We start from the raw sequence: 26976 nt of genomic DNA, 5'->3' as shown, positions 1-26976 counted from the left end.
GTTAGTTTCTGCTTTATAACAAAGTGTATCAGCTATAGGTATACATATGTCCCCATATCTCCTCCCCCTTGCATCTCCCTCCCACCCTCCCTATCCCACCCCTCTAGGTGGTCACAAAGCATGAGCTGATCTCCCTGTGCTATGTGGCTGCTTCCCACTAGCTAGCTATTTTACGTTTGGTAGTGTATATATGTCCATGCCACTCTCTCACTTCGTCCCAGCTTACCCTTCCCCCTCCCCATGTCCTCAAGTCCATTCTCTACATCTGCGTCTTCATTCCTGTCCTGCCCCTAGGTTCTTCAGAACCTTTTTTTTTTTTTAAGATTCCATATGTATGTGTTAGCATACTGTATTTGTTTTTCTCTTTCTGACTTACTTCACTCTGTATGACAGACTCTAGGTCCACCCACCTCACTACAAATAACTCAATTTCGTTTCTTTTTATGGCTGAGTATAAATATTCCATAGTATATATGTACCACATCTTTTTTAAAAAATTTATTTATTTAATTTATTTATTTTTGGATGCATTGGGTCTTCGTTGCTGCGCCCGGGCTTTCTCTAGTTGTGATGAGTAGGGGCTACTCTTCGTTGTGGTGCAGGGGCTTTTCACTGTGGTGGCTTCTCTTGTTGTGGAGCACAGGCTCCAGGCGCACAGGCTTCAGTAGTTGTGGCACTCAGGCTCAGTAGTTGTGGCTTGAGGGTTCTAGAGCACAGGCTCAGTAGTTGTGGCTCACGGGCCCAGTTGCTCCGCGGCATGTGGGATCCTCCCAGACCAGACCTCGAACCCGTGTCCCCTGCATTGGCAGGCAGATTCTTAACCACTGCGCCACCAGGGAAGCCCTGTACCACATCTTCTTTATCCATTTCTCCACTGATGGACATTTAGGTTGCTTCCATATCCTGGCTATTGTAAATAGTGCTGCAATGAATATTGGGGGTGCATGTATCTTTTCGAATTACGGTTTTCTCTGGATATATGCCCAGGACTGGGATTGCAGGATCATATGGTAGCTCTATTTTTAGTTTTTTAAAGAACCTCCATACTGTTCTCCTACTGGCTGCACCAATTTACATTCCCATCAACAGTGTAGGAGGGTTCCCTTTTCTCCACACCCTCTCGAGCACTTATTGTTTGTAGATTTTTTGATGATAGCCATTCTGACCAGTGTGAGGTGATACCTCATTGTAGTTTTGATTTGCATTTCTCTAATGATTATATACTATATACATTTTTAATAGTTCAGAGTTGAATGTCTAGGATAACCTAAAAAGTGAAAGCTGTGGCAAGTGAGCTAAATACAGTTTTTTTTAAAAATACACTGTTGGAGACGGATAAATTGGGAGATCGGGATTGACATATACACACTATTATATATAAAATAGATAACAAATAGGGACCTACTGTGTAGCACAGGAAACTCTACTCAATACTCTCTAATGACCTATGTGGGAAAAGAATCTAAAAAAGAGTGGATATATGCATATGTATAACTGATTCACTTTGCTGTACAGCAGAAACTAACACAACATTGCAAATCAACTATACTCCAATAAAAATAAATTAAAAAATTAAAAAATACTCTTTTTTGGGAATCCCCTGGCGGCCAGTGGTTAGGACTCGGTGCTCGCGCTCCCGGGGCCCTGGGTTCGATCCCATAAGCCTAGAGGCCTGGCCAAAACAAAAAAATACACTTAAAAAAAAACTTTAATGAAACATATACATTCAGAAAAATGCACAAATCATAGTATACAATTCAATGAATTTTCTTAAAGTGAACCACATTTATGTAACCACCATCCAGTCTAATGCCATATCTATCTCCATCTATCGATCTATCTATAGCTTGATCGATAGGTAGATGGAGATAGATATGGCATCTAGATTTCTCATCAACCGTATTTGTATTCATATTTTTAAGGAGTTTGCGGTTGAGATTTAATTACAGTAGGATTTAATTTAACTTTTATGGAATGTTAGCTTCTAAAATAAATTACTGTTGTTTTCACCTTTTGTATATTTTAAACAGCTTACCATGCAGTTTGATAGTCTCACAGTGATTCTTCTGAATATAGGAGAGGGAAACTTCCCAGAGTCTAGGTGGTAGAGAGCAAAGTGTATACTTTGTTGATCTCACACATAGATCCATCATTCAGATTTATTGTTCAACCTGATTGAGGCCACTAATACTGCTTTTTAAAATTCCACTTGTTAAAAGGAAGATAATTTTTAAAAGGAGAAAAAAAAATGCACACGTATCAGCAAACAATGTGAGGAAGGAACTAGCTTTAACGAAACAAATTTTCTTAAATTAAGTACCGTGACTAAGTACTTTAATTCCTTTTCTTCCAGCCCTAAAGGATCATTTGACAGGGAACCTTTTAAGTTAAACGGGAGTCACCCGAACTCTCTGCTACCCTGGGGGGGTCGCGGGTCTCACAGCCCCCGCAGGCGCGGCTGGACCAGCCGGGGCCTCTCCCCTCCCCACTTCCTCGCCCCCCTCATTCCACCGCCCCCGTCGCCCACTCCCCCTCTCTCCTCCCCCGTGACCCTTGACCCCAGCTAATCTGCATAGAGGAATGACAGGCATCCGCTGGGCAGGATCCGCCGCGCCGGCTGCGGCCGGCCGGGCTGGGAGACCCGCGAAGGGGAGAAGGTGAGGGGACCCGGCGGGCAGCTCCGCACAGACCGGGAAATGAACGCTTGGGAATCTTTCTGCGAGCGGACCCATGATCCAAGGACCAAAAGAGCCGCGTGATCGCCCGACCTGGCCCTGCGACCCGAGACATGGGCCAGACCTCGGTCTCCACGCTGTCCCCGCAGCCCAGCAGCGGTGAGTCCGGGGCGCACGCGATGCGCTCCCGCCCCGCGGGCGCTGGGCTGGCTCGGGGCAGCCTGGGCGGTCGAGGGCTCCTCGGCGAGCCGGGCTCTGCCCGAACCCGCCAAGTCCCTCCGAGAAACCCGAGAGGTAGCGCTCCCCCAAACTCTTTGTCGTGGAAAAGTGGAATGCCTTTTGGGATCCAGCCGATTTTACCTTAAAGGCACAGGCTCTATTTTCTCTGAGATGCCTCGCTTTCGTGTTTCTCTGAATCACTTCTGAGCCTGAAATTTACGAGAAACGCCATTGGCGTATTGCTTTGTTTTAAAAACGCGAAACTTAAAGAGCAAGATAAACTCGCCAACAGGTTTTTCTGTATTTACACTTGGCTTCCGAACAGACTAGAACCGAATTCTTTCAAGCTTGTCAACTGATTTATAGTTTGTGTTTCGGAGTAGAAGTGCTGTTTGCCTTCTTTTATCCTGGCAGAACGCTGAATACTTAATAACTAACAGAAAAAAGCTTAATTGTTTCAAATGATACTTGTTCATTAGACACAAGCTATAAAATTTGGGGAAACATTTCATGAACCCGGTTATTCAGGGCTAAATATCGTTTGATGGAAACGTGTGTAATGTTTCTGAGCTATACTGCCTTGTTTTAAGTTTCTTTTTTCCATTTTCTTAAAAAAAAAAAAAAAAGGAAGGAAGGTACGTCTGGCGTTTCTCCAGTAGTGTAAGGATAAACAACTTTTTGGTGGCGATACTTGTGATTGGATAACGAAACATACCTAAAAGATACTATTTTGATATGTTTTTCCATCAAGAATTAAAAAAGAAAACCTCAAAGGGGGCATTTACGTTATGCCTTGAGGTATTTGATACACTTTTCAAATTGTGTAAACATCAACAGGATCTTGCTGAAAGGAAATGACAGTGCAGAGATGAAGGGTTCTTTTTTTTGTTGTTGTTGTTTTAATCAGCTCCAGGATGTCTCCTAACTAGATAGCATTCTACCATTCCAGCCTCCCCCAGCATGGGTTTGTTTATATTGTAGAGCTTCACTCCCTGAAATATCATAAGCTTTGCTCCGGCTTATGTTAATGCCTCAGGAGAACCAACCGTCTGCAAAGGAGAGGAATCAGAATCCAAAAAAGATCACACCTTCCCTTACTGTTATTGACAAGGTTGTACAGTGCCGCTGCTGAACAGAAGAGACTTCATGTTGATAGCTTTTTGGGAATTTGAGGGGGAGTGTCGATTAGGATCTTAATTTTAGTAAACTATTTTGTGCAATTAAGGCTTACTTTCCTTTGTCTTACTTTAAAGCAGTGTGACTTCTTTCATTTCAAGGAAGAGTTATATTTTTAAATTTCGGCACTGGCAAAGCATAGAGTTAGATCAGTACTCCAGTACAACAGGCATAAAGTACTGCCCTGAATTTAGTTCTTTAGCCACAAAGTATTGTTAGGGTTAATATTAGAAAAGTGAATTTTGCATTTGTAAAAATCAAGGAATGTTACATAAATGATGCCTAAGAAGCAAAGTAGAATCCTAAAATGTGACTTTCCTAACTCTTACCCAGTACAGCAAAAAATACCCAGATTGCTGTAATTCCTAATACAATGACTAATCATGTCAAGAGATTGGTCAGTTTATTTATAAGTAATTTAAACAAAAAGTTATGCTTGACCATAAAAGATCTTTCAGAGAAATATCTCATGGAATGGTGTTATACTTAAATTACAGGTCCTCCATTTAGTTGATTAAAAGTTTGTATATCTTGGAGTGACCAATTCAGACATCAAGAGTAGAGGGTTTTTTTGGTTTTGTTTTGTTGGTTAAGGGATGACAGTTGCCATGACTGAAGTTTTTTAATGTTAAGAGCGGAGCAGTTTTCTCATGATATCCATTTATATCCTCTAAGTGTATTACTATCACTCCATTTCCCTGAAGTTTTGCCATTAGATTCCAAATGAAAATGAAAAAACAACAAAAACAGAACATTTGGTTGCCATATCCTAAGTTTTATATTCATGTTGGTGTTCTTCTCTGAGTCTGAGAATGTCAAACCCTCTACCCTTCCAAGTATTTTGTTCACTCCTCGTTAGCTGTTTGCCACTGGCTTCACAAGTGGTGTGAAGATCTTTGTTCTGTGTGATCTCAGGCATCTACTAGTTGTTTAAGTCTAGAGTGGCTGCTAGGGATTACAGTGGCGAAGAGGCTTCCCATCGTAAATGCTTAACAGGGGGAAAATCTGTTTGAGTCTAAGGAGTCAATAGCACAGAGTCTGATAGTTTATACTTGTTACTCGATTTGGGCTTTTGTAAAAATCAGCACTATAGGCCACAAGTTAGCTTGCTTTTCTTTCTTGATTTCAGGCTCTTTTGAGCCTTTCAGCTTAGGGCTGCATCTAGGTTCTAAGAAGACCAAGTAATAATGATTTCTGAAAACATGCAGTTAGAGTCATTATTTCTATTTTTCAAAACAGCTTTATTGACATATAATTAACATACCATAAAATTCACCCATCGAAAGTGTACAATTCGTTGTTTTTCAGTATCTTCACTGTGTTCTGCAACCATCGATCCCTGTTCCCATCCTTCTCAACCCCCGACTCCTAGCCCTAATTAACCACTAATCCCCTTTCTGCTCCTGTAGGTTTGCTTAGTCTGAAGAATTTATATAAGTGGGATCATACAACACAACACGCCTTTTGTGACTGGCTTCTTTCACTTAGCATGATGTTTTCAAGGGTCATCCATGTTGTAGCATGTATCAGTACTTAGTTTCTTATTATTGCCAAATAATATTCCACTGTATTAATATACCACATTTTATTTATCCATCCATCCGTTGATGAACATTTGGGTTATTTTTACCTCTTGACTCTCTGAACGGGGCTGCCATGAACTTCAGGTAAAAGTTTTTGTGAACATATGTTTTCATTTCTCTTGGGTACATATCTAGGAGTGGAATTGCTGGGTCATATGGTAACTCTATCTTTGTTATGTTATATTTTAAGGAACTGCCAGTTTTCCAAAGCGGCTGTACCATTTTACATTGCCTCCAGCAGTATATGAAGGTTCCAATTTCTCCACATCCTCTTCAGCACTTGTTACTGTCTTTTGATTATGGCTAATCTAGTAAGTGTGAAGTTGTATTTCATTGTGGTTTTGATTTGCATTTCCCTGATTACTTATGACATTGAGCATCTTTTCGTGTGCTTATTGGCCATTTGTATGTCTTCTTTGGAGAAATGTCTATTCAGATCCTTTGCTTAATTTTAATTGGGTGATTTGACTTGCTATTATTGAGTTATAAGAGTTCTTTGTATACTGGATACAAGTCCCTTATCAGATATATGATTTGCAAATACTTTCTCCCATTTTCAGAGTTGTCTTTTCACTTTCTTGATACTATCTATGATTTGCAACTGAAATTTTTTATTGTGTTCAGTTTATCTATTTTGTTGTTGTTGTTTGCACTTTTGGTCTCCTATCTAGGAAACCATAGACTAACCACTGTCAAGATTTACACATATGTTTCCTTCTAAGAGTTTTATAATTTTAGCTCTTACATTTAGGTCTGTGATACATTTTAAATATTTATGTGTAGTGTGGTATAGGGTTCCAATTTCATTCTTTTGCATGTGGATATCCAATTGTCCAGGACCATTTTTCGAAAAGATGACTCTTTCCCTGTTGAATTGTCTCAGTACCTTTGTCAAAAATCAGATGACCATATATGTCAAATTTATTTCTGAACTCTCAATTCTATCCCATTGATGTATATGTCTACTAATATGCTACACTGTCAAGATTACTGTAGCTTTGTACTAAGTTTTGAAATAGAAAAGTGTGAGTCTTCTCACATTGTTCTTTTCCAAGATTCTTTTGGCTATTCTGGTCCCCTTGCATTTTCGAATGAATTTTATAATCAGTTTGTCAATGTCTGCAAAAAATCCAGCTGAGACGTTGATAGGGATTGTGTTGAACTTGTAGATCAATTTGAATAATATTGCTCTCTTAACAATATGAAGTGTTTCAACCCATAAAGACAAGGAATGGAAATGTACAATGTCTTTCCATTTATTTAGATCTTCTTTGATTTTTTTCTCCAATATTTTTTAGTTTTCAGTGTATAAGTCTTGTTAAATTTATCATTTATCAGTATTTTTATCATTTTTATGCTATTTTAAATGAAATTGCACTCTTATTTCATTTTCAGAATGTTTCTTGCTAGTGTGTAGGATATAGAAAATTGATTTTTATATATTGATCTTGTACCCTGTAAATTTGGTGAACTCATTTTTTTAGTCCTAATAATTTTTCAGTGGATTCCTTGGCATTTCTGTATACAAGATCACATTATGTACAAGATTTATATACAAGGTCATGTGCAAACAGATACTTTTACTTCATCTTTTCCATCTGAATGTCTTTTATTTCTTTTCCTTGTCTAGTTGCCCTCACTTATTATACAGTATAATGTTAAAGAGAAGAGGCAAGAGTGAACATACTTGTCTTGTTCCTGATCTAAGGAGGAAAGCAATCAGTCTTTCAGCATTAAATGTCATGTTAGCTGTGGTTTTTTCATAGATGCCCTTTCTCAAAAAGTTCCCTTCTATTCTTAGTTTGTGAGCATCTTTATCATGCAACTGTTAGATTTTGTCCAAGACTTTTTCTTTTTGCCCCTGTTGAGATGATCATATGGTTTTTGTCCTTCATTGTATTAATATGGCATATTACATTAATTTCAGATGTTAAACCAACCTTGCATTCCTGCGATAAAGATTACTTGGATATGATATATAATCTTTTTTATATGTTGCTGGTTTTGATTTCCTCGTATTTTATTGAGGATTAGATTTATTATTTCTAAGCACAGGCTAAACAGCTATGTCCCCAAATAGGGTGGTTTTGGTACCCTCTGACCTCATTCCTTAGAAGAGTTGAGACTTCTAGTGTTCTCATTGCCAAGTACTGGGCATGACGGATTGGGTACAAAAAGTTTACTGAGTATATGAATGAGTCAACAAATATTCTCAATGCAGTCTGACTACTTTAAGGTAATGATTATATGAATGAGAATTTTGTATTATTTTCATTCTTCTTAACTTCAAGAATTGCATGCTACGCTGGCTCTGTTGTCTGTAGGGTGGTATTTGAATCTAGTGACTATTTTTTTCAGTCTTCAGCCCCACCCCACGTTCACTGTGCCACAGAGCAGCTCTTGGCTGTTTTGCATGAGCCCTTGAGTTGAAAGGGCAGACAAAGCCACTCTTCTCATTTTTAGAAGACAAGGGAACAAGTGAATAAAGTATGCAGGCTCACACCTAGGCCATGATAGAACCTATAATCTATCTGTGTTTCTGGGTTTCCATATTTTGGTCAGGGCCTCATTTCTGCCCTGCCCAGGATATTTATCCATTTCCTTATAAAGCCAGTATTAAAAGAAATCATAAAACAAAAATGGATAGTTCATTTTTCTTAATGAAAATAACATGCATATGATCAAAAGTCAAACTTTACAAGACAGTCCAGGATAAAAGTGAATTTTATTCCCTCCCAGACGCCTAGTCCCTCCCTTTTAAATTATAACCCAGCATGAACAACTTTTTTTCATTACAGACAATCTTCATTCATGTATGTATCTTTATCAAAATACAAGCAAGACGTAATATGCTTGCTGCTCCGGAGTTTGAGTTTTTCATATAATGTAAACTTGAAAATATTTCATATTGATGTTTTTAATCTAGAAACAATATTATAATATGAGGCTATCTCATAATTTCCTTTAAGAGAACTCTATTGTGTTTTTATATTTTCTTTGTATTTTTATATTGTTTCTGGGTTCTTTTGTGTGTGTGCTATTATGAACAAAGCTGAAATGAACATCCTTATCTAAACATCTCGCACTACCTGTACCAGTAAAATCCTAGCGATGGAATTGCTGGGTCAAAAGATTTGTATGTTTTATTTTGATAGGCTTTGCCAAATTATCTCTAAGGACTGTATCAGTATATCTGCTCATTAGATGAGATTTCCTTTTTCTGCACTCTCTCACCACCACTGCATACTCTCTTAAAGCATATGGCCCTTTGTGAGAAATAGAAAGCACTCTCTCTGGGTTAGGCAGCCCTGCAGGCATATGGTTTAACAGGCAGTAGAGTAGCAGGAATTCAGTCCCAACTCATTACTGTTGTCCAGTTGTCCTTGTGCAATGAACACTCTGCAAAACTGTATAGGACTACAGTGTTGTGCATAATTAATTTTTAAAAATTCTTGTAAATCTATATGTAAAAAGTGATATCTCATTTTGATTATAAGTGAAATCGGGCATTTGTATTTCTTTTTCTCTGAATTGCCTATTTATAGCTTTTCTTTATTTTATGTTTTCTTTTTTCAAAGATTTGTATGTTAAGGAGATTAGCCTTATGTCTGTCATATATTGTGAATATATTTGTGTGTTTTTCCTCTTCTGTTTGATTTTTTTTAATATAAAAACTTTAAACTTTTTTGGAGTCAAATCTATCCGTTTCTTTCTTACAAACTAGAATTATTAAAAACGTGTTTTCCTTTGCTGTTTTTCTCATATTTGACTATTTAATCTCTGTAATTTTTTCTGATTTAAAGTGAATGATTTAATGATATTAAATCCTTAAGCTTCTGCATGGCAAAAAAATCATCATCAGCATATTGAAAAAGGAAATCATAAAGTTGACAAAATATTTGCATTGCATATAGAAAACAATGATTAAATATCTTAATGTAGTAAGACCTCTTAAAAATCAGTGAGAAAAAGAAATCAATAAGAAATGGTAAACACTCAAATAGAAAAATGAGTAAAGAACATGAACAGGAATTTTTCAAAATATCTAATGGCCATAATTGTGAACTCGCTATGGGTCAGGAATTATTCTAAGTGCTTTACTTGAATTAACTTTTTAATCCTCACAACATCCATATAGGGTAACTACCATTAATATCCACATTTTGCAGATGAGGAAAACTGAAGCACAAGAGTTAAGTTAACTTGCCCACATTACTTAATGGAAGAAGAAATACAAGTGACCATTTGGTGTAATGAATAAAATTTAAGCAATTCAATGAAAAAAATGTATGCCATTGATCACCTATGAATTTAGTAAAGACTAAAAGGAATGATTTCCAGGAGATGATTGTCTTGTGGTAGTTTAAATTGGTACAACCTATCAGGAGAGCAGTTTGGTAATATATATTAAAAATCTTAAAATGTGCATATACTCAGACCCAGCATTTCCACTTCTAGAAGTATATTGTTAAGATAGTAATTATTTGTTCACCAGAGCAATGTTTATCAGAGCCAAAATATTGGAAATAACCTAATAGTCAAACAACAAGAGAATTAATTGGGATATAGTCATGTAAGGATATAGTCATGTAATAAAACAGGCCATTTTAAAATGATATAAAAATATTTTTGAAAAGTGATTTTCATAATAAACAGCATAAAAATATGAAATGGCAGTTTTCTAAAGTTATATGATTCTATTTTTAAAATATGTGCATAAAGAAAAATCTACATGAGCAGAGAAAGAGAGAGGAAATTCATTTATGAAAAGGTAATGTGACAGTCATGGCTTTCCTCTGCTTTGGACATGATCAAGGCCAGAGTTTCCACCTGGACTTCCACTGGAATTAAAGCCATGAGCTGACCTGCAACCATATCAGTTTTTCTCTAGCTGTCATGGACTCTGGCTCAGCTTTAGGTTCAATTGCTGTTTTTCAACCAGTTTTATTCTTTTTCTTTGTGAATTCAATGGTGAAAGCAAAAATATAGGCCCTAAGATAGCTTTTTAGGTTTAATTTTTTTTCTTAGTCTGTTTGATCATAATGCAAATGTCAGTCACTTAGAGAGAAAGAAAATGAGCAAAAATTTGCACCTCAACTACTTCTCTTTGGTCCATTGGTCTGGCCAGTGAGTAATATCCCAAATGTTTTTAGCTTAAATTTATTTTATCCTCAGCCATTTGAAAAAATAACAACCAATGGGCGAGTCAGACTTCATCTTTTGCTTACTTAATGCAGGAGGGAAGGAGATAAGAAACCTGGATTGTTGATCCTCTAATTAAGCCTCTTTAATTTGAATAGAGGAAAGGTTCCAACATGTTTTCCTGTTCTGGGGATGTTAGTGTAACTGGCTAACTGTGAGTCTCTATGCTTGGGAATAAAGATTCATATTTAGTGAAGACTCAGCGTATGTAAAAGTGATGTGGAGATAGAAATAGTCTTAGGAAAATAAACACTTCTTGGTTGCTCCACCCCCATCCCCATCTGAAGCAGGGGAACCAAAACCAAAAACAACAGTTTTTGTTTCCCAGAAGGGAATGGGCAGATAACATTACTTTAAAAAGTTGGGTCTAACCATTATCATTTATATTTGTAAACTACTCGTGTATTTTCATTTCAAGGGACTGGATGTGTTCATTCATGTAAACCTTCTGTCAAATATAACATTGCAACCCTTAACACTAGGAAAATTTTGGTGTATTCCTGTAAATCCACTCATTTTGTGAGGGGATAGTAAGGAGAACAAGTGGCACCTTCATCTAACAAACAGTCCCTGAACTGAAGTAATTAACTCTAAGGTACCTGGGCTAAGCTGTGGGGAAGTTTCAATGATAAATCACGCACAGGCCTTGCCCACAAAGGTCTGAGCCCAGGATACACTTAGTGAAGATGTGTGGAAATGGGGCTGGAAGAGAAGGGACCCCAGAGAACCATGGGGACAAATCAGGGAGGCCGAACAGTACAGAAGGGGGACAAGAATTCAGGCCCTGAGATGGAGAGCGTTGGAAGGCAAGAGAACAAGACACAGGGGGTGAGAACCACGGAAGGCTTTTTATCAAGTGAGAGATGATTAGAGCTTTGCTTTAAAGGAGTGAATCTGCCTGCTGCTTGCAGTACTGATTTCATGGGGGAGACTGAAGGCAGGGAGCAAGAGGTAAGCTGCGGTAATCCAACAGGGTGAAATGAACACCTGACCTGGGGGGTGCCTGGAGAACTGCGAGTAGGGTGATGCCCAAGTTTGTATCTGCAACTCTGCTCTCTCCTTGTGCTCCAGGCTCAAATAGGCAACTGCCTATTTCACAGATCTGCTTGACTTCTTAATGGGCATCTCACAGGTAGCAGGTCTAAACGGAAGCCTTGATTTTGCCCTCCAAACCGGTTCTTCCCTTGACTTTCTGCATTTCACCAAATGATACCTGTAACCACTCACTCATTCTAGCCAAAACTCTAGGATTCACCCTTGGGTTTTTCCCTTTCCTGTTCACATTGATCCATCAGTATGTCCTGCCCATTTTTCTTCCAAAATAAATCTGAAGTCCATTCACTTTCTGTCTCTCTCTCTCTGTCTCTCTCTGTCTCTCTCTGTCTCTCTCTGTCTCTCTCTCTGTCTCTCTCTCTGTCTCTCTCTCTGTCTCTCTGTCTCTCTCTGTCTCTCTGTCTCTCTCTCTCTCCCCCCTGCCACCATACACGCCCTGGCCATCTATGCATGGACCACTGCAGTAGGTTCAAGCTGGTGTCCTGCTTCTGTTCTCAGCCTTCTGTAATTCATTTTCCACACAACAGCTAAAGTAATTTTTTAAAAACATAAATCATGTCGCTTCCTTACGCAAAACCTTCCTATGACTTTCCATTGCATTTAGAATGAAATCCAGATTTCACCTTGCTGTCCTCAAGGCCATACATGATTCTATGTGATCCCTGATTTCCTCCCATCTCTCTGACTTCATCTCCACCACTTTGCCCCTCACCGTCACCCCCAACAGCCTCAGTCATATTTCCAGTCATCACACGAGCCTGGCTCACTCTTACCCGTGACCTTGGCAGTTGCTGCTCCCTGTAAGTCTAGGAAATCTGGGACGCTCTCCCTCTGGCTCTTTCCAAAGCTGGTTCCTCGTGAAACGGAGCAGGACCCTGTGGTCTATGCCCACCATGTCCTCAGCCTGCCTTTTGTCTGTGGAAAAACTTTAGCCAAAGAGTCAGTTTCATCAGAGAAGTGAGAAAATGCAGAAGCAAAGGAAAACAGTCAAAGGAGACCAAATAATAATAGTTTAGTCATTAAGCATAGTCAAGGACCTTTAGTTCCTTCTCAAGGGCTATAGATAATATTCTGAGCCGTATCCTGTGAGCTGTGTTATAGATACTGAAACCCCCGCCAGGTGGAAGAAGTTAACTACATGATGACCAGACTGTAGCCATGACATAAGCTGGCACAATTCTGAGAACTGGCCTCAAAGAAATGGAAACAAACCGACCCTGGAACTGAAGATTAACTGTACCTAAAGCAATCAAGATGACACTGATCAGACCACCGCATGACCAATATCAAGATGACGGTCAGAGGTGACTGTGCAGGTTCTGCATGGAGCCCCCTCCCTCCGTCTATAAAAGCTCTTGCCCCCTGGTTGTCAGAGGTGGGGAGTCAGCCTTTGGACAGGCGTCCGCCCTCCCCCGGCACACAGTTGCCGGCATCCAAAATAAAGCAAACTTTCCTTTCCACCAACCTGGCCTCTTTGCTGGCTGTTGAGTGGCGCGCAGCTGGACCCCACTTTCAGTTACACTTGCTTCAGCTCCCATATCATCCTCTTCACAGGGACCTCTCCTACCCACCCCTCAGTCACACTTCTCTACTCTGTCACTGCACTTATCACTCAGATTATCTTGTTTATTTGTTCCTTGTCTCCCTTCGCTAGGACCTAAGCTCCAGGAGCAAGGGACTTATCTGTCTTGTTCCCCAATGTGTCGTCTTATTCCTAGATGTATGCCTGACACAAAAACTGCTGAATAAATGAATAGCTATGTTTGGCCAGGTTGTATATTAGCAGAGTGATAGGCACTCATCAGAAAGTTAAGGGGCATCCAAGAAATGTAGAGCCTTTTAAACTGATTCTTTAGTATTTACTCCAGTCTCTAAATAGTGTGCTTACATTGCTAATTATTGGTTATTCAGCTTGACACATTATTACTGACTTCACAGTATGGAAATTGAAGATACAGCTTCCTCTTTCACACCCCTTCTCACCCCTGCCCCCAGCGAAGGCACGCATTTCCCATCCTCCGATGTTCTCATCTTCCCAACATTTTTCTATTATACCTTAGATTAGATCAGTATTCCTTATAACTACGTAAAAGCTGATGACAGCTAAGCCGTGAGGTAAACCATACTTCCTTTTTCCTTCCTGAATAGATCTTGCTTTCCCTATTGGTGTTTTGGCTTGCTGAGGTTCCTATATACTCATCCCCAAACCTTTCCCCAGTTACATAGATCTCTTCTCGAATATGTCCAGACAATTCTGTTATTCTTTCAAGTTCTTCTTTGAGAAATTTACCTGAGATCTTTGCTCTATTCCAGTTTGGACGGCATTTCCTCTAAGCCTGCTGCCCAGCTGTTGCCCTGGGATCTCTCTTCACATCATCCCAGGGATTCCTTCCACTTCTCTCTTATGTTGAATCTTAGATAGCTGGATCCATGTCTGACTTTTTTCTGCATCTATTTCCTTATTTTGGCAGAGCACACAGACAGCTTCTTGAGAAAAACTCATGGGGCATTTTTTTTTTTTGAGACCTTGTATAAATACCTTTTTTTCTGGCTTCCTACTTGGTTGATGGCTTGGTTGGGTCATAAGGTAGCAAAGCAAACTTGCTGTATATGCACAGACACGTACCGTCACTTATAATTCATCACAATTAACATTTTCCCTTTATGTAGAAGACTAGTTTTTTAGAAGTTTAGCAAATAGCTTTTAATTAATTTCAAAAGACTTTCTTGGTTGAGTGTCCCACAAGAACTCAACTTTGACCTGCTTTTGTTGTTATGGTCTAAAAACATTTTATGAAAGTTTAAAAGTTTTGGGGAATTCCCTGGTGGTCCAGTGGTTAGGACTCTGCGCTTCCACTGCAGGGGGCATGGGTTCAATCCCTGGTCTGGGAACTAAGATCCTGCATGCCGTGCGGCATGGCCAAAAAAAAACAAACCAAAAAACAGTTTTATAGCTGAACAGACTAATTAAAATATGTTTACTATGATAATCTGCTACCATTTTTTAAAAGATTCATGTTTAAGGTCTGTATAGAATAACTATTTTTCTGTATTTTGTGCATCTTACTGATATTTTAAGGGTGTGTCATCCTTGTGGGATACTGGTCTGGATGGAAATCTGGGGTATTACAATTGAAGGTTAGTATTTCACGGACTTGCCCAATTGTGAGAATTACCTAGTGTGCTTGCTAAAAACACTCATTTCAGGGCTCCATATTCTAGACCAGAAAAATCAGAATCTTTTGGAGAGGGGTCTCAGAATCTGGGTTTTTAACAAGTGTTACAGAAGATTCTTGAGGTGAGAAACCTCCTCTAGAGATTAGCAGTATTTAAAAGGTGGCTTCAGATGAAAATTTCTCTTCCCCAACAATGTGTGTTTTCTCTCTCTCTTTTTTTTTGGGGTTTTTCTTTTTTGTTTTTTGGGGTTATCCCCAGCTGTGTATCTTCTGTTGACAAGAGGTAGAAATTACAGAATGTCCAGTTCAAAAACACTGATGTTCTGTACCCAGCACCTTGATGGATTTGGTCATTAATATGTCCTGTTCACGAGCAAATATTCCCATTGCCAAGTACAATTTTGGCAAAATCTCATTGCCAGAAAATATTTTGCTCTTATGTACATTTTATTAATATTATAAGCTGCAAAATAATTCATTTCCCACAGTAGTCAGGTTTGAGCTAAATGTAGTTAACATTCGAAGGGAAAGAGGTTTCAGCAGGGCAATTACCGTTTAAGGCACAGAATTTCAACTCTGTCGCCTTTTCAGGAAGACCCCTGTGAGCTTCATCGGAGGTAGCCGCGTGCTGATTACTTAAGGAGGAACCAAAGTCAAAGAACAGGGCGTTGGATAAAAACAGGTATTTAATAATGAGTGGGAGGACCTCTAAGAAAGATTTGAGTAAAACATATTTCTAAAAAGGAGGCCGAGCCCTTTTCTGGTTCAGAAATGTGGGCAGCAAATCCTGAGAACTCCAAAAGCAAGCGATCATTTACTTAAAAATTCTTTTCATAGGTTCCTTTTTGGAAACGTGTGGCTTTTTATTTTTGCCTCTGTACTTCAGGGGTCTTTCCTTTCAGTGGTGGGCCTATTTGCAGTACCTCGCCCACTGTGAAGTATATTCCAGTAAGTTTTAATTGGGATCTCTTAAAAGCTTTTCCTAAAGAGTCTCTTAGCCTCTCCAAGGAAGGCCACCATTGTTTGCCTCAGGTGTTCTGAGGAAGGCCTGCTGAGCTGGCCTTGGACCTTCCTTCTAGAATAAAAATGTTTCTGACAACAGCTGGGTAGCCTCATAGGACTGAGAGGGGCAACCTGACGGACCATTCAGGATTGCTGTTGCCAGTTCCATCTATTTGAAGGGATTTTTGTGTTTTTCAAATTTCCTCTACATCTGTAACGTTAACTGGTGCTGGCCTGCCGGGCTGTGTGTTGAGGAGCCGGCTGAGGATGGAAAGTTGGAATAAGGCAGAACGCGTTAACGGAGCTCACGTCGAATGTTACCGCGGGCCCAGCTGAGCTGAGCTTCATTTTCCTAACGTCTTCTAAAATGGAATTGTACACATATGTGTGCGACTGGTATTCCGTCTCTTGGAAAGTACTCGGCTGCCAGTTTTTTGAAAGAAAACATGAAAAGGATAAAATCAATCTTGAGATTTTAAAAAGAATCTAGAACTGTGCACTTTTAGAAAACTGACCCCCCTGAATCATCCAACCACAGAATGTCAGAACACGTTATACCTCATTTTTCAAATGGTGATGTCTTAATTTACGAAGCCATCGTGAAGTCAGCAGAGCAGAAGCCTTTAAAGACACTTTCTTTTCCCCTCTTTGTGGTGGGGAGAGGTAGAGGTGAGGTTGAAAGCCGTGTGACATTTTCACTGCCTTCAATGTATGAATACATAACTTTACAGACAATAATAAATGTCTCTCTTAGTTTGCTAGGGCTGCCGTAACAAATTATCACAGACTGAGTGGCTTAAGCAACCGAAATTTATTTTTTCACAGTTTCAGAGTCCAAGAACTTAGGACTTAGAAGTCCAAAGGACTTCCCTGGTGGTCCACTGGTAGAGAATCCGTCTTCCAATGCAGGGGACGCAGGTTCGATCCCTGGTTGGGGAACTAAGATCCCACATGCCCCGGGGCAACTAAGCCCGCATGCCACAACTACTGAGCTCGTGCACCTCAACGAGAGAGCCCGCGTGCTGCAAACTACAGAGCCCACACGCGCTGGAGCCCATGTGCCACAACTAGAGAAGAGAAAACCCGCATGCCACAGCTAGAGAGAAGCCTGCGCACCTCAATGAAAGGTCCTGCGTGCCGCAAGTGAGACCCGACACAGCCAAAAAAAAAACAAACAAAGGAACTTAGAAGTTCAAGATCAAGGTTTGTTTTCTTCTGAGGCCTCCAGGGCTTGTAGATGCCACCTTCTTCCTTCTTCCTGTGTCCTCATACGGTCTTTCCTCTGTGCACTCACTTGTCTACGTCCAAAATTATTTTCTTATAAAGACACCAGTCATATTGGATGAGGGCCCACCCGTAGGACCTCATTTTACCTTAATTACCTCGTTAAAGGCCATATCCAATACAGTCATATTCTGAGATTCTTAGAATTGGCTTCAACATGTGAATTTGGGGGTACACAATTCAGGCTGTAACATTGTCCTTAAAACAAGTTTACAAACTGGGATCTATTCACAATGGCCCATAAGCACATCAGATCCATTGTTCTTTTCTCTGGGTTCTTCAGTTCCACTCCTTAACAGAGTACAGCCTCTTCTCTGCTCACTCCAACAATGCCACTTATTCAGTAGATACGACTTGAGTAAGAGGATGCACTGAAGGTGATTTTCAGCAATGGCAATCAACCCGTGTCACTAGGCAGTGCCACTCAAGAAGTGAAGCATAGAATGTAAAGCGTATATAGGGTGAAATTGGTAAATAGTCTATGTGAACATTATATTTCCACCATAACTGTGTAAGAAATAATTACCAGTATCTTGTGATCAGAACACCAACTTGATTTGAGTAATGCTGACAGAAAAAAAAAAGAGCTTATCAAGATTCTGATTCCAGTGTGGTCAGCAACTATATATGCGCTGCCTGACTGGTTTTATAATCTTCTTTGAGGTCCCTGGATATGAGACACTCTATTTTGAGAAATGTTTTGTTGTCACTCCATATATACTTTTTCTTTTCTCGATTTGATTTTTCTTACTCTGTATGCTATCATTGTCTTAGATGTGTTTGATATCCAGCAGAGTGACATGTCTCCTCACAAAGAGCTGCTAAAATAAGAAGGAAAATGGATAGGGATGCTAAAGAAAGATAGTGTTTAAACACATGTCAAAGTAAAACCAGAACAAGAATGTTCTCACCAGAAAATGTAGCAGCCCCATTGAGTCAGGCTGGTAATCCAAAGATGACTCGTGTGTGGCTAAACACATTTGTATTATATCCCATCACATTGCAAAACACCCAGAAGGCTTTCGTTGATACCTTCCTATCTCTTATTAAATTTCACAGGACACTCTTCGCTGGGATGGACAGTTGGAGTGGACTTGCTCATTTTGTCACAAGTCATGAAGACGGTGCTTCAAAAGCACACTCACCTCCCTGAGGTTCAAAATTCCTTAATTTAAATGGAATAGGTCCCTCAAGACATTTAAGCACACAAGTAAGATTTGGGTGCATCTGAATCTAGCAATCCTAGATCCTCTCTGAAAAGGATTTAAAATTCTCTAGTAACCTCAGAAATTATTTAATTTTTTTAAGGCATCTTCTGGACCAGGAGTTTCCTAGAAGTAAGTTAGACCTTGAGATGTCTGAGATAGAAAACATTGCCAGAAAAAGCTGCACATAGGACCCAGTTCTTTCGGGCCTTGATCTGGATCCAAATAGTGATGGGGTGGCAGTGGGGGCATGCAAGAACTCTTAGCCAAGCCTCCACACCCATTAGTTGCGACTGTCACTTTCGTCTTTTAAGGCATTTTGCAGATTAGAATCTGAACACTCAATCTAAGGAAGGTTAAAAGTCACAGAACATTGGTGCCCTTCCAAGTGAGAACACTTCACTTGGACCAAGACCCTGATATTTCAGACGCAAAATTCAATATCCTAAGGCTTAGAAAATGAAGTCTTTATTATACAGTGGAAATAACGGGTCAGGATTTAATTAACAACTGCTTGTGGTCTTGCAATGCCAGTCCAACCTTATTTTTATTCCTGGAGACCTAATCCTAGGGGCAAAGAGAAAGGGCACAAGGTTCAGGTTAGATCTCAAAAAGCGAAGGGTGTAGAATAACCAGAGGCCTCCTTTGCAATGATTTCTTCTCCAGTTCAGTGGCTAATGAGTCCCAGTAAACAAGAGTCCTTCAGGACTTAGCTATCTGTGTTGAACTTAAAGGTGGCCTTAACTGCAAAGGATCTGAGGTTAAGAGTCACAAAACGGAACTTTTTTTCCTCTTTAGATTTTGACATTAGGCATATTTGGAAACAGGAGTAAAATGCAGTTTCCTATGCTTGGCAGCTATAGCAAAAAGAAAAAAACCCAAAAAACAAAACAAAACTAAAAGGAACAAAAACTTGTAGCCCAACTGGATGTAGACAGCTCCATAACTAGATTTTCAACATGATTCACTGAGTATTTTATTAACCAAGTAAGCAGTCAGTCTTTTGAATAAAATAGTTTTTTTTTAAAGTACTTTTTTATTTTTTGCAGGTTTAAGTGTAAAAACAAATTGTACAGCTTCCCAGCGGGTGGGAAACAGAGCTGGGTCCAGTTCTAGCTACTCTCTCCCATTCTTGTAGGTGATGTTGACCTTCTTGCTTTGTGCCTTTCCTTAGACCAGGGCATTTCTGCTAGAGAATAATGGGGCTGTCCCTTGAGCGCTCGTTGGTCTCAGCAGCTCCCAGCAATTGTCTTGAGAACGGTGGAGAACGAGGGTAGCTCTATGTAGGAGTCTATTTGGGGGGGGGGGGGAGGGGTGTTTTGTTTTCCTGGAGCCCTCTGGAAGACCAGGAAAATAGCTTTCAAAGAAATTTCATTGCCCCCATTGCTACATATCAGAAATAATCCAATTCTATCATTTATTCCCCTCCAAACCTTTTAAGAGCCCCTTTTCCACCTGCTCCTCTTGCTTGAGTGGGGACGAGGAGAAGTGGGAGGCATTGACTTTCCTTGAATATTGATGAGGCAGTATGACCCTTCACATATATTATCTCTGTGACCCTGGCAACGACCCGAATGGTGAATTGTGTTATCCCATTCTACGGATGAGGCAGAGACTCTGAAAGTTTCAAGGACTTGCCCAAGGTTACCAGCCAGGATGTGGAGGAAGAGCTTACTCAAGTCTTTCTGGCCCCAAAGCCCATGTTTTTCCTCTACAGTACTCACAGGTTTGCGTTTATACTTAAATGACTAATTATTTCCTTTTTTTAAAAATTTATTGTATTTATTTTATTTTTGGCTGTGTTGGGTCTTCGTTGCTGTGCACGGGCTTTTTCTAGTTGTGGCGAGCGGGGGCTACTCTTCGTTGTGGTGCGCAGGCTTCTCATTGTGGTGGCTTCTCTTGTTGTGGAGCACGGGCTCTAGGCGCGTGGGCTTTAGTAGTTTTGGCACGTGGGCTCAGTAGTTGCGCTCGTGGGCTCTAGAGCGCAGGCTCAGTAGTTGTGGCGCACGGGCTTAGCTGCTCCACAGCATGTGGGATCTTCCCGGGCCAGGGCTCAAACCCGTGTCCCCTGCACTGGCAGGCGGATTCTTAACCACTGTGCTACCAAGGAAGCCCCTAATTATTTCTTTTTTAAAAAGCGTGTACAGAGTGTTACCAGGGTGCCAAATAAGCTAAAGAATTTAACAAAACGAAACATTTTCTTCTCTGGAAGTTTTCATATAGAGCAACGTAAGTGTCAATCATTTCTCCATTTGTGTTTTCCCCCCTTAAGATACCGGTATAACAGGAGATATTTGATTCTCAATTGAAAGTTGAGATAGGAGAGGTGATGTTTTCTGTTTGGATTGGAACAAAAACTTGCTGGTTGCCAGTCTTCGAGAATGATTCCTGGTAACTGGGCATGTTACATCATGTAGTCAGATATTTGCCATCACGACCCTGGGCTGCTATGCAAAGGGCCTTGTAATCCTCCCAGTTTCTGATGTAGTTAGTGAATCAGAAGTCTAAAGTAGCAACACAGAGCTCAGTATCCCTAATATTGTCATGAAAGAATTTGGTTTCAGGTTAAAAATATGGTTTCATGGTTTTCTAGATGGTTTCATGGTTTTCTAGATGGTTTCCTAGTTTTCTGAGAGATTCAAATTCTCATGTGCAATGCCTGAAAAGAATAGAAAAAACAAAAACAATTGGGATTTAGTTCCGATTTAGTTAGATAGCTTACCTTTCCTAGTTTCTTTACCATGAAAGTGAGTTGCCTCTCTGACTTCCCCAGTTAGGACTGAAGACAAATCTGACATGCCTGATGTGCTCAGTGTTCAGAGAAGGAAGAGGCGATGTCAGCGTGGTGTGTGTGGATAGGTAGCTTCTTTAAAAAAAAAAAAATAATTTCACCACTGTGTGAAAAGAGAAAGTTCCTGAAAGATAATTTCACATCTGAATGATTCCAGCTGTTCTTTTCAGTGATTTGTCTTTGATGGTTGTCTTTTAAAATTAGTTAAAATGACATAGTAAGCAGCAATTGTTTGTTCACCTGAAAAGTTTGTCAACAATGTGTGTGCCATTCTTCTGACTGTTCATCATCCTTCCTGCTGGCTCTGATGTTTTCTCAATTTCAAACTTTAGTGTCTGTTATATTATCTTTCAAAATATTTGGAATTCTACAGGAAGGCACTGTTGGAAACAATTTCCTCTGTGTGAAAAATCTAAGGACCTGCTAAAATAAATCATGGCCTAGATAGGCCAGGCCTTGTAAATTATTGCCAAACACTTGTCCATGACTTAGTTATTCATTCTGTAAATATTTATTAAGTACCTTCTGTGGCTTATGCACAGGGTGGGGGGCACCACCAGGAATAAAGCCCCTTTGGTCCCTATCCTCATGGGACTGCTGACATAGCAGGGAGGACTATCCCCTTTTCTTCATACACTTACTCCTTGAAGAGGCAAGATTTTTTTCCCCTACTCACTTAATAAGAACCACAATTAAAAATAATTTTATGGCTTCTGGAAAAGTCGGTGAGTTGCAACTAGCTACTTCTGAATCTCAGTTATGGGCTTATTTTCATCATTCTAGTACACATTCAACATTCCTTCAGGCCAGTATTGAAAATCTTAATAAAAATTATATCAGAAAAGAACTTTGGAATCAGCTGGTTGGCTTGATGGTGCCCTAATTGGATTCAGAGGCGTTCCGTGTGGTGTTATACCCAAGTCCTGCTGGTACAACTCGTTCTCTGGAACGCTTGCTTGACACACATGTCATTTTCAAGAAAGAAACCAAAATAGAACATTTTGTAAGTGGGATATGTTTAATGACTATATTGGAGGAAAAAAAAATTAAAGTTAACCCTAAAGGCATCATTACTGTAAAATTATTTTTTTAAAAAACCACTAATAGAATTCTTTCTCTCTCTCCCTCTCTCTCTCTCTCTCCCTCCCTCTCTCTCCCTCTCTCTCTCTCTCTCTCTCTCTCTCTCTCCCTCCCTCTCTCTCCCTCTCTCTCTCTCTCTCTCTCTCTCTCTCTCACACACACACATATATCTCTCTTGTCTCTAGAGAATTAGGTATACAAACTAAGGAATGTTAATCCTTTGCTTTTCAGTGACTTTTAAATGGTTTCCAGCTTAATTGAGACAGGGTGTTTCTACCTTTTAAGCAACGTTATGAAACTGGACTAAATCTCTGTAACGCACAAACAGTTTTATCCTGAATTTTAACTCAGAACTTGGAGACCATTTCATGCCATGCCTGTCCTGAGAGCTAATGCTGCCCTGCCTCATTGGCAGCCCTCAGCCACCCCATCGCCTGTGCACTCAGTACCTGCCGTTTTTCTACGTTGGAATGGATGGTCGCCAGGATAATGTCAGCCCCCATCATAGACCATGAGTCTCCTTAAGGGCAGAGCTCCATTACATTTTTGCACACTGTCATAGCGCCAGTGCATTACCTTGTCTATAATAGTTACTCAAGAAATTAATTATGGATGGATGACTCCATTCCACAGGAAGCAGAGTTTCCCACATCCTCATCTTTTGGTGGACTTCTCCTTCCTCCTCTTTCTCATTCTGTCTGAAACCCGCCTCTCCTTGGCAACTCTCCCCTGTCGGAAGAGGCTCAGTTTTCCTTCACCCCTCGCTGTTGACCTTCGATCCACTCCCGATCACCATTCCTGCCTGTTTTGCTTCCAGTATTGTGTGGATTCTTATTTGAAATACGTGCCATCCTGCGGAGTTTCTCTTACCATCCCTTTGCTGCTGTCATTTCCTGATTTCCTGGCGACTTCCTCGTATGCACCACATTAGGTTCAGGCTCTGGTGCTCCACCCAAGCCTTGGCGGTTATCCTGAGGGCATTCAGTTCCCACATGCTAGTCCGTTCTCTCTTGGATCTTCACTTTCTCCCTCCTTCCAGGCTCTTTCATCTCATCCCATAAACATGCTTGAGCATCCCCCCACACCTTGTGAACCTAAAACAAATAAACTAAACTTTTTTCTTTACCTGCTGATTCCTAGTACGAAAGAAGTCCCAGGTTCTTGGAATTTAACAGAACATTTTCTTACTGCTCTGGAAGTTTTCTTACAAAGCAACATAAATGTCAAGCATTTCTCCATTTGTGTTTTCCCCCCTTAAGATACCGGTATAACAGGAGGTATTTGATTCTCAGTTGAAACTAGAGATAGGAGAGGTGATGTTTTCTGTTTGGATTGGAACAAAAACTTGCTGGTTGCCAGTCTTCGAGAATGATTCCTGGTAACTGGGCATGTTACATCATGTAGTCAGGTATTTGCCGTCACAACCCTGGGCTGCTATGCAAAGGACCTTGTAATCCTCCCAGTTTCTGATGTAGTTAGTGAATCAGAAGTCTAAAGTAGCAACACAGAGCTCAGTATCCCTGATATTGTTATGAAAGAATTTGGTTTCAGGTTAAAAATACGGTTTCCTGGTTTTCTAGATGGTTTCCTAGTTTTCTGAGAGATTCAAATTCTCATGTGTAATCCTTGAACAGAAAAAACGAAAACAATTGGTATTTCCAATTTAGTTAGATGATTTACCTTTCCTAGTAAAGGCTACTACCTCCTTAATGTAATCAACCTCTAAGAGGTAAACTTAACTGTGCTTTGATTTGAAAGACCACCCCAAATAACTTCTTTAACTCCAACTCTGATTTCTTGCTAATGTGCCAGTACTGTATTTCTGATTGTCAGCTGACATCTTCCCCTGAATGTTCATAGTGCCTGAACTCAAGCCATAGATCTTGTCTCCAAGTCTTCATCTCCTCTTTACATCCCACCACTTCCTCAGAGAGGTTCCGGCCATGAGCTGCCTGTGCCTTCTCCAGGCAGCTCCTCAGCCTCCGTACTTCCTCCTCAGTATCTCTTGGAGCCATTCATCATTTCCAGTCCATTTTCTCTGTTCCTGTCCAAGTTCAGATGCCTGGGTTGTTACAGTCACCTCTTTAACTGAATGACAGGGATATAAACCTGAGTGCCTTGGGGACTCTTTATGACTAATTGACATAAATCCTACCAGCTTTCTGCCTTCCATTGTATGAGCCTTTGGCTTGTATCTCCCAGTGTCCTGAGTTCCATTGTATAAGGTTTCATTTCTGCCTTGGGGGGATAGTCCAGAATTTTACATGTGGCCACCAGGCTCTTCACAGAACTTGGTGTGACTGCCAGGGGACTGCAAAGGAAGTTAGTCACATTATACGTAGACTCTCATGGATCTTTTGACCCAAAGATATTGGTCCAGATTTAATGTGTTATTTTAATAATACTTCTGTTACATTCATCCTCTATGGGAAATTTTTCGTAATTTTGTTGGGGGCAGAATGTAACCACTCACTTCAAAATCCTGAAATTCCATTAGATTTTTAAAAAAATTTTTAGTGACTTTAGCATATTTTTTATTTATTTATTTTTATTTTTTGGCCGTACCACGCAGCATGTGAGATCTTAGTACCCGGACCAGGGATCGAACCCGCTCCCCCTGCAGTGGAAGCGCCAAGTCTTAACCACTGGACCACCAGGGGAGTCCCAAATTTCATTATATTTTATTTTACAATTTATATCTAAGGTTTGCCAGCTTCTCTCCTAAAGTTTCATCCCCATGTACACGCTCAGCATAAACTGAGTGGTCACCATCTTCACATAGAGGTGAGATTCTCTCTTACTTAGTAGTTTGTCCACTGGAGACATGTCAACTTTTTCTTCCTTTCCACAAGCACAGCACACCCTCCATACACCATGACCTGCTCCGCACCCCAGACTCTGAGGGTTGTTGGCTCAGGAAGGGAAGGAAGGTAGGAAGTTGGTTTGTTCCTTTCTCGTTTCTCTGTAGCACACTTCTTGCTATTCCTAAACACAGCCATCATATCTGTTCCTAGAACACTTTGCTTATAGCAATAACAGTGATATATGAAACTTAAAATGCTTTTGTTTATATTAAAATTGATTTTCCATTTGCAAAGTGACCCTTTTCCTGTTCAATCAGAGTTTCTTCAAACCCTAAATACAAGTGACATTATTTAATCTGTTAAATATCCTGTAGCAAGTCTAGGGGATATTGTTCATGTCAGTGCACCAGGATGTCATACAGCTGCACAAACATGCTCCTTCTGCAGGTCTATCGTCCACAAGTTTAAACTCTAAAGTTCTCTGTCAGTGTTTGCAAGACAGATGGAAGTCTTTAGTAGCTTTTCCCTTTGGGGGTTTAAAAATAATGGCTGCCTCTGTTAGAAAAACAAGTCAAAAAACTGATGGTATCAAATTTCTAAAATTAATACTATGTTAAATAAGGATTCTGTGCAATCAAATGACTGTAGTCAATATAAGTGAAGAGGACACACTGCCTGCAACCAGCATGAACTTAACTGTGGTGACAGTGGGCATTGTTTTGGAGAGGAAAACAGTATCTGCCCTATCTCGTTGGGTTAGTCCAAAGAAGCAGTTGGGCATAGAATTGAATTATTATTCATTAGGCTTTATGTCTTGCCTTCTCTTAAAATATAGCCCAATTCCCACCCACAGTCCCATGACCCATCTTGTGCAAGGGATACTCAGGAGGCAAACTACCTGAGTTTAAATCCCTCTGACCAGCTGTGTGACCTTGGGTAAATTGCTTGGTCTCTCTGGACTTCAACTTCCTCATTTATAAAATGGAAATACTAATAGCATCTATTATATAGGGTTGTGGTGACAACAAGGCAATAGTCATGAAGCACTTAGAACAGGTCTTAATGTGATGTAGAACTATATCAATTGTATTGAGCCTAGCGATCATTTAACTTAGCCTTATAATTTCAGCAGTGAAATATTGGGGTCCTTGCTCAAGGTCACAGGGCCAGTTAAGTAGCAGAGTTGGGTCTGTGACTCAGTTCTCTTCTTGGATTTACTGTTAACCATCCCAACTGGATGGTCAAAACCCAGAACATTAACTGAGACTTATTGCCTGTCCTAATTGTGTGACATCTTCTTTGCTTTTTGCTCTGCAGAGTCTTACTGCTCTTTTAGAGGTACTAGGAGGTGCTGCTGGTTCACCATGAGTTTAACTATCATATTCCAATGAGGACAGCCTGAGAGAATGGGAAAAAAGCCCCCTGATCAGGAATCAGATGACCTAGACTATGTCTCTGCCACTAGTTAATTATTCGGAAAGCCACATAGCCTTCTTGGGTCTCAGTGTCCTCATATATAGGGCTTTAATATATAGAGAGTAGTAATGTAGAACTCCTGTGATAAACAGAGTTGTTCCTGTAATGGATAATGTTATCCTCAGTGTTTCTCTGAACCGTATTGCTCAGACTACTGCCTGCTCTAATATGCAGAATAAGACTAAACATAAAGCTGTCATTATTTACAGAAAATAAACTGCTTCTCCATCATTAAGCTTGCTGAGGTGAG

At 40.1% G+C, this 26976-nt stretch overlaps 1 protein-coding gene across 9 annotated transcripts in view; it reads left to right on the top strand.

Annotated features, from left to right (window-relative positions):
- The window catches only part of PHACTR2 (phosphatase and actin regulator 2), a gene marked incomplete at its 3' end in the record, with an annotated part of 253202 nt that overhangs the window by 120036 nt on the left and 106190 nt on the right, over positions 1-26976 (top strand). Inside the window, exon 1 of one of the 9 annotated variants that reach the window (XM_082474589.1) lies at positions 2636-2834. The exons of 6 other annotated variants lie outside the window; for them this stretch is intronic. In XM_082474589.1, coding sequence (XP_082330715.1) covers positions 2789-2834 — 46 coding nt within the window. In that variant the 5' untranslated portion in view covers positions 2636-2788. Of the gene's footprint in view, positions 1-2635; positions 2835-26976 lie in introns of those variants that run through there. 2 more of the 9 variants (XM_082474591.1, XM_082474592.1) reach the window with 2 other exon arrangements.

Source organism: Balaenoptera physalus (genome assembly GCF_965194825.1).
Source record: "Balaenoptera physalus genome assembly, chromosome: 9".
NCBI lineage: Eukaryota > Metazoa > Chordata > Mammalia > Artiodactyla > Balaenopteridae > Balaenoptera > Balaenoptera physalus.
This window is presented reverse-complemented; position numbering and strand designations above follow the sequence as displayed.